The sequence below is a fragment of the Pagrus major genome, chromosome 20 (assembly GCF_040436345.1).
Source record: "Pagrus major chromosome 20, Pma_NU_1.0".
NCBI lineage: Eukaryota > Metazoa > Chordata > Actinopteri > Spariformes > Sparidae > Pagrus > Pagrus major.
The window spans coordinates 12,821,444-12,837,533 of record NC_133234.1 but is presented as its reverse complement, the minus strand read 5'-3'; the positions used below and the strand labels follow the sequence as shown (position 1 = coordinate 12,837,533).

General features: G+C 42.4%; 2 protein-coding genes across 2 annotated transcripts; both read right to left on the bottom strand.

Moving 5' to 3' along the window:
* Positions 1-2,093: 2,093 nt before the first annotated feature.
* LOC141015758 (uncharacterized) lies at positions 2,094-6,362 on the bottom strand. Its single transcript, XM_073489935.1, has 6 exons — positions 5,541-6,362; positions 4,896-5,458; positions 4,663-4,810; positions 4,195-4,565; positions 2,914-3,007; positions 2,094-2,834 (listed from the first exon to the last, which is right to left on the bottom strand). The coding sequence occupies exons 1-6, from the start codon at positions 6,360-6,362 to the stop codon at positions 2,094-2,096; spliced, it is 2,739 nt and encodes a 912-aa protein (XP_073346036.1).
* A 3,139-nt stretch (positions 6,363-9,501) lies between these two features.
* Positions 9,502-11,829, bottom strand: prr35 (proline rich 35). The gene is made up of 2 exons (XM_073489936.1): positions 10,436-11,829; positions 9,502-10,315 (listed from the first exon to the last, which is right to left on the bottom strand). The coding sequence occupies exons 1-2, from the start codon at positions 11,827-11,829 to the stop codon at positions 9,502-9,504; spliced, it is 2,208 nt and encodes a 735-aa protein (XP_073346037.1).
* Positions 11,830-16,090: the final 4,261 nt, after the last annotated feature.

Here is a 16,090-nt window from a genome sequence, read left to right as displayed (position 1 = left end):
TATAAAATGGAGTGTCTGTGTGTGAAGCAGGAAAGAAGGGGTGGGATTGCACTTATCACTTGACTACTTGAGGAATCTTTTATTTTTGTCTCAATTTGGTGTAGTGACTTCAATCAGTTATTGCAGTGCAACCAAACATCCTGACTTCTGTTAAATTTAGTAAACAGCCGTGACTTGTTAGTGATACTGGAATTTTTTTAAAACCTGAATTTGTGTTTGCTCAGTTTTGACTTTGGTGTGACAATATCATCTCAGAAAACTTAAACTATTTAGGACTTTGCATGACTGTACAGTATCTTTTGAATTGCAGAATGATCATGTTGCCTCATTTTCCTACTTTATGCTTTAGTGTGGAACTCTTAACACTAATAAGCTTTGCTTTGCAAGTCCTACTGTTTAGGTGTTGAGATTGAACTGTTTTACTGTACGCGGCAGTCTTGAAGCACTTGGCCCAGTCCCTGACCTCTCACTGAAATCTAGTCGTGCCTCAACTGAGTGAAGAATATTAAACATCCATGAAACCTGTGCAGCTATGGATACACACTGTATAGTATTCAAACCACGCCTTGTACATATGCCACACGGAAGACTTCTGTGTTTTGTTTTAAACTTGTACCTTGCTCACTAGCTCTATATTAAATATATATGAATATTTTTTATTTTCATTTGAATGTATAACGTCAAATAAATGAAGTGTTTGGAAATCCTGGAGTATTTTTTTTTTTTATGTTTATTATTGCTGAGTTAGCCATAGATATATATTCCATATTTATAGTGTTAGCTAACCGAAATAATGGTGGTAATTTTTTTCTTTCTACTGGAGGCTCCTGAGTCACAAAAAAGGTACTTGAGTGCAGCAAACTGTCTGCCAGGTGATGTTTATTAAAGTAATTCATCAAACCAACCAGGTCAAGTAAGTAAACAGAGCTTACGTAGACGCTAAATATAGATTCTCTCTTCTTACAGTACTTTTCCAACAGTGCAGTAATGTAAAAGGAGCAAGTGAGTAGACCTAAGTCATTCTCACTTCTAGCTTTATATCACACGAAACCTATCTAAGACACCATTTTAAAATAATCTAAAACAGTTGAGTTTAGTCTAAGTGCACTGTGAAACGCAACATCCATGAGCCTAAAAGTTTACAAGCCATATATACAACATTTGACAAACCAAAGTAAAAGGTACTTGCAGTGAAATTATAATAGCTGCCAACTTCAAACTTTTAATGTGGAGAACACCCACATATACTGTATCACAGAGACAATGCACACTTCACTTGGCAGTGGGAAGATCCTGGGGAAAAGTACCCAGCTGTATCGTGGGAGCACTTTTTATTCGGAAACAACGAAGTGTGAACATGAATTTATTGAGAGTTGTCTGGTACAAATCCTTCACTCCAGACTCTATGACTCAAACCACACAATAAAAAAGGAAGGAATTCTCTCTTAACTCACACCTATTTTGTCAAAGTGGATGACATCAGCAGTGATATCATATATTTAATAAACAACCCTGTGACCTCAATCCTGTGTCCTTGGTGTCCCCGTTTACTAAAGTAAAGGTACTCAACAGAGTGTCCACAACAGTGGTGACACCAAGGGGTGGCCAGGCGGGCCCAGAGCCACCTTCATACAATTACTGGTCCTGTAATATATGCAAAACTGGCCTACTTGAAGAAGAATGAATATCATGTATATACAGTACAGATATACAACACATTAAACAGGATTGTGGTGAAACTGTGCCGGTATTACGCACATCAGATAATTTGCAACATTAACCGTAAAATAAGAATCAAATGTGTCTCAGAACAGGATTCCTTCATTCTCATATGTACATATTTTTCGACTAGTCTATACGAGAACAGCATAAATTGAATTCCTGAAATGCAGTTTTGGGTATAAGATTTTCAGTGGCCTCATCTGATCTAAAAACAGTTCTCAGCAACTGCAAGTCATTCCAATACAACAACTTGCCATTTATTATTTGATTGGGTTGATTGTACTCAGTTATTTTTTAGTATTTTATCATCATTGCAAGTTACAACTTGTGAAAACATCATTTTAGGTATGCTGAAACTGTTAGCATTTGGTCTAACCAATCAGTCGTGCCAATTCATCATCTCCTCCTCTCTCTCCCTCTTCCTCGTCTTTCAAAGCATCTACCAGTCTGACCCAGAAAGCGTCCTGCTCTTGTGGTTCCTCGGGCCACAGCAGGTAGGTCTTCTTCCGTACGATCTTTCGTAAGCGTGTGTAGGGAGACAGACAGTGTTCAGGTATCTCCTCCAGGAACACCAGCAGCAGGACATCACTGCCATCACATAAGAGCCTCAGACTGGCCAGCTGAAACTCCATGGAGCACCACTCACTTCTCAGGAAATGACGTGTCACCACACAAATGGTGTGGCGGGAATTGTAAATGGCCGCCTCGATGTTCTCCAGCACTGCAGTACCGGGGCGGAAGTCTCTATGGTGGAGGCACAGTCGGAGCCTCGGTGCACCGGCGGCTGGCCTTTCTAGATTTGGCACCAGTTGCTCCATCACCCAGGCTTCATCCTGAGAGCTGTAGGAGATGAATGCATCATACTGGAATCTGCCCCCTGCTGCCCCCTTACGTCCACGGATTTTGGCCCTGAGGATGAGCAGCAGGTAGCGCAGAGTAGGGCCTTGTGTGTGCCAGGCCAGACACACACATACAAACACAATGTCCAACACAGAGAAGGTGAGGAAGAGAGTGAAGGAGACCTCATCATAGGAGCAGGCCTTATCATCAAACTGCCACAGGTAGGGAGAGGATCTGTTGTTGTCACACTGCAGGTCGTACAGGTAGGACACCTGGAGGGAAAACAACAACATTTGAGCTGTTAAAGAAAGCCATGTAGTTTTAGTTGATACTGTCTGCAGCTTCTATTACCTGTGTCTCAGTGTTGTGGATGGCCCAGGTCTTGAACCAGGCGTTAGCACAGGAACAGGTAAGTGGGTTTTCTGTGATGTCCAAAGTACGCAATCTGAAAACACACAAACACCACGAGTGACGTTTTGATCACATTTAAATATATGCCAGTTCAGGTAAAGCCCCAGCAACTGCAGTCGACAACAAAAAGAAAACTCACCAGACTCCCTTATAAAATCTCTCAATTTTGTGAATTGCTGAATTAGGAGAAAGTGAAACTTTCTGAAACACTGTCTTTGATTAATACTTAATTATTTGGGCCTTCTTGGAAATTCGGCAAATGTTACAGGCTGGCCACACAGGATGCTTGTTAAATGCGTGGCAGCACCGTGGCTGAGCTGCTGATGCTCACTCACATGGAGCATAAACTGTTAACAGAGACTCCATTCTGCAGTGTAGTTCATAGATACATGCCTTCTCTTAGTTGGTGCTATAGCCCCCTCAGCACCCCTACAGTTTTTTTATGTTTCATGAAATATAAGCTGATATATTTTTAACCGAACTATACTTTAAATACTTTTAGTAGTATGAGAAACAAAAACTAAAAGTAGTCTTTGTTGTTAGATGTCACTGCCACATAAGGGTTAAAGGAAATTTGACAGTTTTTTAACACAGGCCTTGTAAAAAAAAATGTTTCCATATCACTTTTTAGCTTTAATGTAGAAACATTCACCACTCTGCTAAAACTCCTCGTCGTCTGAGGCCGTGGTAAAGTTTGATGTCATTTTCGTGACATTTACACTCACACCACAGATTTATCGGTTGATAACACTTGACAAACAGCATGGTGTGAGATGCTCTTTTTAACAAGTGAACACAATGTACTGTCTGACAAGCTGGCCTGTCAACATATTATATCTTGTTTGCTTAATCTTAACAACACCCAAAGTTCAAAAAGTTGTAGTGGTTGCGTGCCGGACTTTATCTGGGCCGGGTGCAGTGACCTCCTGGTATCTGCTAGTTGCTGTGAGTTGCACTGGAAGTTACTGTGCCTGGCTAAGAGATAATCTGGTTTGTTTTTGTACTGATATTTTACAGATCAAAAAAGTGCAATATATCATGTTAATTACTGAGCTTTAGAAGGGGTGATTTTATTACTGTTAGACAATGCTAGCTGTTGGTTACCCCCTGTTTAAAGGCCTGCTGTTAGCTTTATTACCATCAGAGTGATATCTTCTCAACTAACTCTTTACAAGAAGGCAAATCGTTCCTGCTTGCTAGACGTTTAAGTAGCTCTTCTACCTTGGCAGAGCATCCAGCATCGTTTTGTCCACAGTGCGGAGGTGATTTGCCTGGAGTTTGAGAATTTCCAGTCTATTATCTGGTGGCAGCAGGTTAGCAGGAAGAGCATCGAGGTCTGCCCTGTAAAGTGTCAGCTTCTGAAGGTTCTTCAGAGGGGACAGCGTTGCACTCAGGTTGGTCGTTTTCATAACCACTCCAGCTATGTACAGGTATTTCAAATGGACCAGAGGAACAAAGGCATCAGGATGGAAGTTGACCTTGATGCTGTGCCCGATGCCAAATGAGGTAAGTCTACGTGGACCCTGGAAGAAATGCGGTCCAATGGTGCCAATGCCTCGACCTCCGGGACCCTGGTACTCCATCTGCACATACTTCAAATTAGACGTGGAAGACACACAAGTAAACAGATTAAATGTTAGACAGTGCATCACTCTTCTCAAGATTTACTGACTCGAGCAAAACACATACCTCCAGGGAAGTAAGGTTGATGAAAGGAGTTTCATAGGATTTAAAATGAAGGCGGTTGTTGTACAGAACAAATGTCTTCAAATTCACCAGACCAGACAGAATCGGTGGTGTCAGCCTCTTGATGCGGTTCCCACTCAAGTCCATGTAACTAAATGACAGATAAACGTGTTAAATAAATGGACAGTGAGCAAAGTTGATGAAAGATGACTGTGCAAGCAGAGAACACTCAATACCTGAGCCTCGTCAGGTCTTCGAAGGAGCCTTCTTCAATGAAATCAATGATGTTCAAACTGAGGTTGAGCTTCGTGAGCCTGCGCAGCTTACTGAAGGGCTTCTTGGAGATGTATTTCAGCAGGTTGAATTGCAGGAAGAGCTGCTCTAGCTTAGTAAGGGCGCTGAATACCTTTGGTGGCAACTCTGTGATTTCATTTTTCAGGAGAGAAAGGCGGGTTAGCCTCTTCAGAGGGACGAACCAGTTGGGGTCGATGTCACGAATTTTGCTCCTGTCGAAGCTTAAGAAGGTGAGGTGGGTCAGATCTTCAAATGTGTCCTGCTGAATGACGATCTTGTTTTGATTCAGCTGCAGCGTTTTCAGCCTTGGGTAGCCATTAAATGTCGTACGTGATATCTGCCTCAAACCACAGTTGTTGAGATAAAGTTTGCTCGTATTCCCCCTCCCAATAGAGAACTGAGCAACATCCCCGAGGTTGGCATCGTTTATAATGACCACAGGTGGAGTAGCGCAGTCCAGCAGGCTGGTGTTAGTCTGAGGTAACATGGATCCTTTCAAGTCAACCTGTATTGGATTAAATGCACATAATATTTCTTTTAGATTTTGCATAAGCAATGAGATGCTGAATCTCAACAAGTGGACGTACCTCTATTCCCACAAGCCGGTCCATTCCTTGTAGCAATCCACAGATAGTCAAAGGAGATTTCTCCACAAACAGAGAAAATGCCACCCGAGAGAGATTCTTCTTTGTCTGTGCCGAGAGTCCCAGCAGCTCTTCTGCTTTAACTCGCTGACAAAGAAGACTCTTCAGCCTGGGGTTGGAGGCAAAAGTATCCGCCTGCAACTCCAGCTTCGAGTTGTTGGAAAGCCGGATGTACCCAAGGGCTGGGAAACAGCTCACATTAACCCTCTGGATGAAGTTTGCGTAAAGATCGAGCCGCTGAAGAGTGGAGGACCCACCGGACTCTCCACAGCCGAATGCCTTGAGCCTGTTCAGAGACAGGTCGACTTCTCGAATCGCTGGGAGGGAATTAAAGATCTCTGGAGAGATTGTTGCAAGTGTGTTGTGGATCAGAAGCAGGGTTCGCAGCCTGGGGAGTCCGTCGAAGGCATTGGAGTGGATGTGTGAGATGTTGTTGCAGGTGAGGTTGAGAAATTCGAGGACGTCCAGGCCACTGAATTCTCCTCCTTTGAGAGAGACCAGCAGGTTCTGGCTCAGGTCCAGGTGTTGGAGGCCAAGCACCTTACTGAATGAACCAGGTGGGATGACTTGGATCTTGTTCTTGGACAGGTTGATTGTTGTTATGTTATCGGGGATCATGCTAACGACTTCAGAGAGGTTAGCAATGTTCCGGTTGAAGCACCACATGACGTTGACCACGGGGAAGTTCTGAGCACAGCCTTTAAAGCCGAAACCGCAGCAGGCCGAGGTGTTGAGCAGGAGCAGGAACAGGATGGTTAGCATCATTTTTACTTCTTAGCTTCCCTTGACTGCATTGAGGTCAGGAATCTGAAAATAGGTCAAGATAGAAAAGCCAATGCATTAAGAGGAAGTTAGAAATGAATCTCACCAGAAATCTGCACTGACTTTTTACACATTTTACGCTATTAACGTTGATCTGATAGCAAACAGTTCCTTATTTATATATGTAGACACTCTGTAATGGGTTTCTAACTGCTACTAGGGGAAGTATCTGGTTCTTAAGCTGCCCACTGCCTCACTATTTTCAAAGGAGCTTTTACGTGGGAACAGCTGCCTGCAAAAATGCTTGGGGAGGGAAGCTGGTCAAGGTGTTAAATTTCAAGTTCATCACAAGGAGTGACCCCTCTCACCTCGTCACATCGTTTTAACATTGTCAAATGATACGGTGTCATACAAATATCGATTAAAGCTGCTTCAGTGTTTAAGGGTTTCTCCACTGTAAAACATAATGCCTACTTTAATTCATTCTTCTGTCATTTTTAAGTTCTTGAACCATCTTTTTAGTCGTCTCATTTTCAATTTCTTTCAATCTGACGTATGGTTTGATCAAACCACATTCCTAAATTTGAAATAACATCCATTCTACATAAATACAACATCACTGAGCCATATGAGCAGCCAGAGTTGCAGTGAATGGTCAGAGTCAAAGGAAATCTGGTCTTGCTTTGTCGAAAATCTTTTACCTCTATGCCCTTCATAATTGAATGGTTAAAAATCAATTGTTACAATATTGAATGATTGTGATTACATCTACAGAACTAATTATAAAAAACCTGTTGTCTTATACTTTTTACAGCATGTTCTTCTTCTATGGTATTGCTTTACTTATTCCATCCTGACTCTGTGGCATTAAATATTTAATTAAAACATTTAAGTTGTCTTAATTTTATATAAGAACTTACCCTTTTATGCTCCTCTCATGCTGCTTTACTTCTCACAACTGCGCTCCCTATTCTAACTGGCCTCAGTTCTCTAAATGTGTTCTCCTTTTGAGGAAGGATGTGTGTATACAGTCACTGCAAAATATAGTTCTGGCCAGTTATCTTTGATAATGATCTGTAAAGACACACTGGTGTGATTGAATGTGTTGGTGTCAGGTGACTGAGAAAATGTGGTGCAAAGATCATTGCTGTGAGTTTTAAATTCTTTTCTTTTCTTTTCTTTTCTTTTCTTTTCTTTTCTTTTCTTTTCTTTGCTTTTCTTTTCTTTTCTTTTCTTTGCTTTGCTTTGCTTTGCTTGTTGGTAATTTCTAAGTGCTGACTGTCCCATGCTGTCCATCTGGCTCTAAATCATTTGTCCACATGAGGGAGCTATCTACTTGGATCCTGATTTTAGTGAATACAACAGAGATTAACATCTAAAACATCCAAATTGCCATTAAGCAAAAACCCTTAAAACAAGTCAGTGACATTGTGCCGATATTGAGATTTCTTTTTCTATTGTCGACAGTTGATATGAAACTCTTCTGTTGTTTTGTTTATACACAACTATTGTAAAATTTTAGCATTTTTACAGCTCTGCTTCAATGAGAAAATTGAGAGATCTACAGTATCTGAGAAAATGACAAAGCACAAGAATCAGATATTTATTTTTTAATAAATAAGTATTTGCTGTGGGGGTCTAATGTTTTTATTTTATAATGAGGTTATATTGAGGGGATGGACGGATAGATGTTGATCCCACATCGATTTAAAAGAAAGAAATTTCTTTTCTTTTAATACCAGCTTCTTAAATGTTAATATTTTCTGGTTTCTTTAGGCCTCTCTATGACAATAAACAGGGAATTTTTTGGTTGTGGACAAAGCAAGACATTTGAGGACATCATCTTGGGCTTTGGGAAACACCGATTGACATTTGTCATCATTTTCTGACATTTTCTATGACATTATTCTTACAACTAATCGATTAATCAAGAAATAATCGACAATCATTATTAAATAATTAGCAGTAAGTTGCAGCCTTTATTAAATAATATATCTGAATATTATACATAACTCTAAAATTCAGATTCGCAATTACTTGCTTGAATTAAAGCCTTTTTTTATGGAGCACAATAAGTAAAATAAGAAATGTGATTTTTGTGATAACTCAATTCAGACTTTCAGCAAATATCAACTCTAGATAATAAAAAAAAAGTTAAAAAGATCAGATGGACATTTTGACCTCTTCAGGCTGAGCATCCAATGTGGCTGCTCCTGTTCGAGGCAGCTGACCTTTGCTGCCGTGTCTTGAGTGTGAGGGTGGTGAATGGATGCGGGGCAGCCCAGCACTAGGTGACCATCCAGGGGGCGACAGGTAGTCTACGTGGAGCTCAGCCCTGGAGCCCTGACCTTTGAAGGGGGGGGGGGCTCCTGGATCCACGAGCAGAGGCACAGGTGACCCCACTGATGGGAATTTGGCTTAAGGAGCTGCTTCACCTTTAGCACAGCCACCCGACTCTGTCAGGGCAGATAGAGGAGGGTCAGGTGGTGCTGCCACTACGAATTTGTTAGTCGCTTAGTTAGACTCTAAATGATTGTGATGATGGCATTTAGCCTCGTGGGCTTTCCAGCGGGCGTGTGCTGCAAACTGTAAATGTAATTTCTTTTATTATTTTTGTTTTCTGTTATTTATTTAATTATTCCACATTCATAAAAAGAATGAAACTCTTTGTTTTTTACTCAGTTTATTCAAAGAAATACAACGTGTATAATACAATTTATCGTCATCAAGTGAAATGATGCAGTCCAACATGACATCATCCATATAAAACCATTTACCCTTTAAAACATTTTACTTACATTTACTGTATTTACAATATATACAAATCCATTCAGAGGATTGTCTCTCCACATGATTTTAATGGACTTAACTGTTCAAACGATCCTGATGGAAATTATAATAAGTGCTGATGTTACATTTTTAGAAGAATCTTATTGTAACAATCAATGTCCGTAGTGCATTTGTAAGACTTTTCCTTCAAATATTTTCATTCATTCTCTATATATAAGGTGCAAAACGTTTGAGGTTTGTGTGAAGTTAAACTGAGGAAAAGAGTGACAGTCCTCACCCGGTCAGTGAAAATCAGACATGTCAGTAACAATGAAGAAAACTGCATTTGAATAACTGTATGAAGAACAGAAGTTTAATTGTCAGTGGCTGTCAAAGGGCTCAAAGGACACTGGGCTTCTAGTCGCTGTATGGATGGGGGTCTCTTTGGGGTTTTGACAGAGGATGGGATGTCGGTGAACACCACCGATCGGCCGTCAGGGCACAGCAGGACACTGGAGTCCGCCTCACACTTGGTGGTCCTGCTCGGCCACAAGGCCTCAGCAGAGCTGGGCCTCATGCCAAGACCACCAGGAGAGAGCACCTCCGCGTTCACCATCGACGCCTGACTCATCTTGATCAGCATGTCCAACGACTGCTTCCGACTCTCTAACGAAGCCTTCATCGCTTTCCTCTCGTTCTCTTCCTCCTCCTTTTTATCCTCCATTTCCTCCTCCTCCTCCTCCGTCTCTGTCGTGTTGTCTTTAAAGCTGCCGTCCTCCCCTGTACCGTGGTCGCCAACCGAATCTGACGAGCCCCTCTTCACTGACAGGTCAAGAGGCCCGTCGCTCTGTCGGGCCGTTCGCTCTAACGCCAGGTGGATGTGGGAGAGCTCGCTGCGGATTTTGCTGAGGTGTTCCCAAAGGTGGCGCTGGGCAGGAAGGTCCTCCTTCTCCAGGTGGGAGATCTTGCGCTCGGCCTCCTGGTACTCCTGCAAAGCCTTGGAGAGGTCACTGAGGAGGGCAGCCACTGACTCTGAGGCTCCCTCCCCTGTTGTACGGGCTGCAGAGGATTCCTGGGAATTGGTTCCTCCAGAGGAAGGAAGAGAAGATGTTTCACTGGTGGGACTGGTGAGAGGATCGTTGTACCAGAGTTCAGTGGGCCGGGACTGAAGCTGAGCATCCTGTAAACTGAGAAGAGGAGAAATTCAAGACTTTTTCATTCATAAACCCTAACCCTTAATCATAACATCCCTGTCGGTAATTACATGATAAAACAGTGATTGTCAGAAACTTTCTAGAAATCCTTACCTGCCATGGAAGAGAAGTTTGTCTGCTGCCATATTAACATTCGATGCAGTCTGAATGTTCTTCAGGAGGTCCAAAGTGAAACCCATGGCCGGCTTCTTCTCCGTAGGAGTCTCGTGGTTCCCCAGTGGGGCCCCTGTCCTCTTGAGGCCCCAGCTTGCTTTTCCTTCCTTGGCTGTAGCCTGAAGTTTCTCCCCCAGCCGGTAGCCCTGATCAGGGGAGTCTCTTTGAGGTGACACCCAGCCAGCAGGGGAGACCGCGGTGGTCCCTGGCCGCAGAGCAGGCACTTTCCAGAGGTTCACTTTAGGCTGGAAGCCAGACAGGGAGCTCGCTTCTAGACTGTTCGGGGACGTCTTGAGCACTTTACCGGTGTCACTCTGACTGGAGGCTGGTCCGAATGTGTGCTCACACAGGAAGGGGTAGTAGAGACGAGGGGGGATAAGAGCTCTGTCGGTGATGGTGCTGGAGGCCGGGTGCATCAGCTGAGCAGCCGACGCCAGGAAGGGGAGCTGGGCGAGCTGTGCATGGGTCTGCGCGGCGACACCTGTGGCAGCAGTGGGAATGGCGGAGTTCATGTAGGAGAAGAGGCTGGGGCTGATGGGGTAGCCAACCCCGAGCATTGACAGGTTGAGTCCAGTGGGATCCTGGTAATCCACCAGGTTCGGCGGGGGAGGGTAACAGGGGATTGAACCGCTCACTCTGGGCTGAGCACCATCAGCTTTGGCCTTAGTGTGGCTGGACGCTAAGAGCCGCCACTGCTCCGACAGCAGGCCGGGCGCTGTCAGACACGTCTTGGACAGCTTATAGTGTTTGAGCTGGGCTTCTACCTCGACTGATCGCGCTCGTAGAAGCTGATCTTCCAGGGAGAGCATGTCAGCCATCAGAAGCTCCGACTCTGGCTGTTTAGGTTTCTTGGCAGGGATCTCTGCGGCGTCTCCTCTGCTGTTACTCGAGCTCTCCCTCGTGACCTCTACTCTCTCTCCTCTTTCTCCTTCCTCCTCATCTTCCGCTACCTGGCTTTCCCTGTCCTCACCTTCCTCCTCCATCACTCTTTGTTTCCTCTGTCTCTCCTCGGTCCCTGTTACCTGCTCTAGCTGATCTTTCCCCGCAGCTTGAAGGCCGTGCGCCTGCTGAAAGGGTCGCAGCTGCTCCGGATGCAGGATGTTTCCCTTTTTATACGGCCAGTCCGACTCTATGAGCAGGGAAAGGGAGTTCTTGCACAGGCTGTACTTCATATGGTTGTACAGGTGGGACTTCTCCATGCAGGTGAAGGGGCACTGGAAGCATTTGTAGTTGTAGGGTTTGCCCCATGGCCGGGGAATGTAGTGAGGCTTCTTGGGCTTGCGCTCCTTGTGTTTGCTGGCAGACGTCACCTTACAAGCATCGTCCTTGGACATGATTGAGTCTTGATATTTATAAAGAGTATGTGATCGTTTTAAAAGGATGATAATTCAAGACAGATTTTTAGGTGTTCTCTCTTTTGTGCCAGGGTGCATTTCACTGGAGTTTTTCCTCAGTTTGGTCGATGAAGAAGAGCATTTCTTGAACCTGAGAAGACACAAGACAGTTTTGTGTGAATGAAGGTGATCACATATTTAAGCAATATCCTTCAAATTTCACCTCCATATTTGTTCTGAAAGATTGCTCGGTAAGAAATCTAAATATCCCAGATGAAGTTGCTTGTGCACTGAAGGGTGCTATATATTATTATGCACATATGTGTATATTACAAGAGCACATTTGTTGTCCGCCTAAGCTGAGGGTTGCCACTAACCTAACTGCAGGGAGGCCCACGCTGCTCTGTTCTCACTGTACCTGCCACTACTCATTAGTTCCACTGCAGTACCAGTGGCTAGCAGGGTCCAGGGCTGGGGGGCAAAAATGAGTCCGTCACAGGGGGCTCTGCACCTGTGCAAGGGGCCCCTCACAACACTCCTGCTTGAGTTTAGGGCTGGACCCTCGGAGGGCGGCTAAAGGCGCAACGCAGCCAGGCTGAGGGTTGCATGGAGGCGGGTGTGGAAGGGAGAGAGGAGTAGGGGGTTTGAGGCCTGGTTCCTAATGAGAGCCTGGCGTCATGCCTATAGGGCGTCATTAGTGCCAGGTCTGGGATCTGGGTCAGGACATGGTACATAAGTTCAACTGCTCTCCTATACTCTTGTCTCATCTTTCTACCTCTGCAGTTAAAGTCGGGTCAAACTTTATTACTCAATTAGCAATAATAACATAAATGCATCATTACAAGGTGTTAGGGTGTAAGGATTTTAAAGACTGAAAGGGGCACTATGTAGTTTAGGAAAAGAAATTCAGAAAGGTAATACGTACAGTACTGATAGGATGAGAATAAAAACGCAGGAATATTTATCTTCTCCATAACTGAATAAACAAGCTGTTCTCAGAGCAAATTAAGGTCCCCAGAACACTGTTTGAAGCTAGAAAGGTGGCAGGGTCTGCCACATATAAACAAAGTAAAACAATATGAAATTGTGTTGTCCTTTAAGGTCAGTTTGTTTGTTCAGTTTATTCAGTCATGAAAATGAAGAGAGATCTTTATTTAGTTTGTTTAAGTATCACAAATTTTTCACTACTGTTTAAAATTTCAGCCCAAAAACTACATTGTGCCCTTCTCAATGGTGATGGATGAAAAAATATTTTTTAACTTTGTAAGTAACGTTTGTTTTTACTGTTGATTACTTTCTTGATCAATCAATTAGTTGTTTGGTCTATAAAATGTGAGAAAATGGTAAAAAAAAAAAAAAATGCCGGTCAGTGTTCGTCCGCAAATGTCGTGTTTGGTCCACAATCCAAAGATATTCAGTTTACTGTCATAAAGGAGTAAAGAAGCAAGAAAATATTCACATTTAAGATGCTGTCGAAGAATTAAGATGTTTTTTTCTTTAACAAATTACTCAAGCCGATTTATCGATTATCGGAAATGGTTGGCAATTAATTTAATCTTTGACAACTAATCAAATAATCATTTTTTTACATTATTTTTATTATTGACATAATTTTATGTAGCAAGCTGCTTGTTCACCTGCATTTCTGCTTTTAAACTAATCTATTTACTCAAGTAAAACTGATCACTGTCTCTCTTTTTATTTGCCCTCCCTCTTTATCATTCCACAGCATTAGTTTAATTAATTTCCCTCTCTTCTTTAATCACCGAAAATAACTGTAAGTACCCAACGATAAATGCTTTTTTCATCTGTGAAATTACAGAAACTTTGTGATCTTTTTAGACTTTAAGCCAGGCCGTCGGGTGAACCCTGCGGTGGAAGAAGATGTGAGGAGGAGTGCGCTCCTCAATTTAAAACACTCTGCTTTGAGGCTTTTATTTAGTCTTTTTTTCCCCCTCAGGTCATTCACAGATGAAAGTCTGTGTTCAGGGTCCAAAACTGAAGTAAAACTGAAGACTGCTCATGACAAAGTTTTGAGATAAGGGCCAGTGAAGCAAACACAGGTGATGGATGGCCCGTTATGTTGAGAGACAGCAGACAACCTCATCTATAAAACCCTCAGCATGATGGCTGATGATGAAAGACACAGTGAGTGTAACACAGGATGGCAGGCTGTTGCCAAATGCTCTCCCAACTGGACCCCAGAATTGGCTCGTTTAGCTGCCGACCATTTGATTGGCTCACTTGTCCGCCCCGAGGCTCTGACCTGGGCTTTGAGCTCATAATGGGGCCTAACAGCTGCTGCTACCATCCAATCAATAAAAATCATTTTTACAGTAGATTTTTTTTCCTCTTCTGGCCACTGCTATCCACTCGCTTCTCCACACTGACTGTGCACTTTGGCCCCCCGCTGCCCCATATCCAAACCCTGCGGTCTTGTTTTAAGCTTTTAGGGCTGATGATCAAACATGCCTATAACCGCTTGAACATCTATTGTTGCAATTAAGGAGGTTCACCACACTAAAAGCTTTGACAAGTTACATGCAACAGCAACCACACCACTGACAGCCAGTGGGACGGGCTCTTTGTACAGTATGCACACAAGAACTTTAACTTAAATTGTGCTTTTCAAACTTTAATTTAAACACTTTACCTAAGATGGTTGTCAGGATGCTGAGCTGGTTGTCTGGAAGAGAAGAAAAAGATTATAAATTTATTGTCATAGTCAGTTTAATGTTTAATCAATGCTTCATTTTCAACATAATAAGGCAGAAACACATTTATTTGTAACTCAATTTGATATTGCAACCAAACTACTTTATAAAAAACACATTTTATAGTAAAGTAAAGCTGCAAATTTATTGTATGTATGAATAGAAAAATGATTGAATGGCATTTAAATTTGACAGGAAACATCAGATGATTCTGCTGGAAAATTAATACAATTTTATAACAATACGACATTCTTAGTTACAGGAAATGCATTAAAATCACATCTTATTATTCTATATTGCATTTGTAAAACTAGTGGAAATGCAGTATTTGCATTTTAACTTCAAAAGTGCTTATATTTAAATAAAGGCTACTATATTTTTTTTTACAATTTTGTGTCCACAAAACAAAAGGCAACCTCATTTTATTTTTTTAAAAACTACAAAATGCACGTGCAACACCAAAAGCAATGTTCTCACTGCATCCAGACGCACCACAGCAGGCCTCTCCTTAACTTCTTTTATTAAATATCACTTAATCTTAGCAAACTAAGCTGCCTGCATGCCACCAGCTACCTGAGTAGAGTAGAGAAGAGATGTATTCATCCGTACCTGGAGAGGGAGAGAGCGTCCCGGTGAGGCTGGCTGTCACTCCTCTGCAGCGGCACTGAGAGGGCAGCGCGTCCCGCTCAAATAGGAGCGCAGGAGCGACTGTGGAGATATATATTGACTGGGAGCATTGCCCGCAGGCGCTACAATACAGCAGCTCCCCCCTCTCCTCCTCTCCTCTCCTCTCCTCTCCTCTCCTCCCTCTCTCCCCCCTCCTGGATTGTCAAACGCGGTCTCTACCTTGCAGCCAGGATGCAATATAACAACTTACACAATATTGGCAAAGGTTAGGTTGGTGGTGGTTTCTCCTCATGACGGAGGATGGAGATGACATGTGTGTGTTCCTCTCATGAGGTCGCTGCGTGTGTTTTTATTGTTTTTAAAGAAGATGGAACCGGAAGCTGAGACAATTAAGTGTTTAATTGGGCTTTTTTTGTGTGTGTGATTGTCCGATTATAGGAGCACCCAGGTGAGGGATAAAAGTAACTGACTGGACTTCAGTTGTTGTTTATGTTGCATGTATTATGCGGAATGTTGAGTCAAGATTTGTTTTTAACCATTTTAAAAGACATAAACAATAAAAGATTATTCATGAAACGCCACAGTCAAGAGCTGAGATCTTTAATAGGTTCCCTTCAAAAACAGAAAAACAAACAAACAAAAAAAAAAAACACTTGTCTGTCAATCAATGTTAAAAATAAATAAATAAATAACAATCCTGAAAAACAATTTCTTGTTTTCAATCAACATTCACTGGGAAAGGTTAATATTTTATAAAGATAATGACATTAATATGAGAAAATGATTTTTTAAAACTGAGCTCTGTTGAGATTAATTGTTTGTTTTTTGACAAAATATCAAAATATGTGACATACAGTGTATAAAAAAATAATAATAGTAATAAAATCATTTCCATTATGGTCCTTTGTTAAAGTTTAATC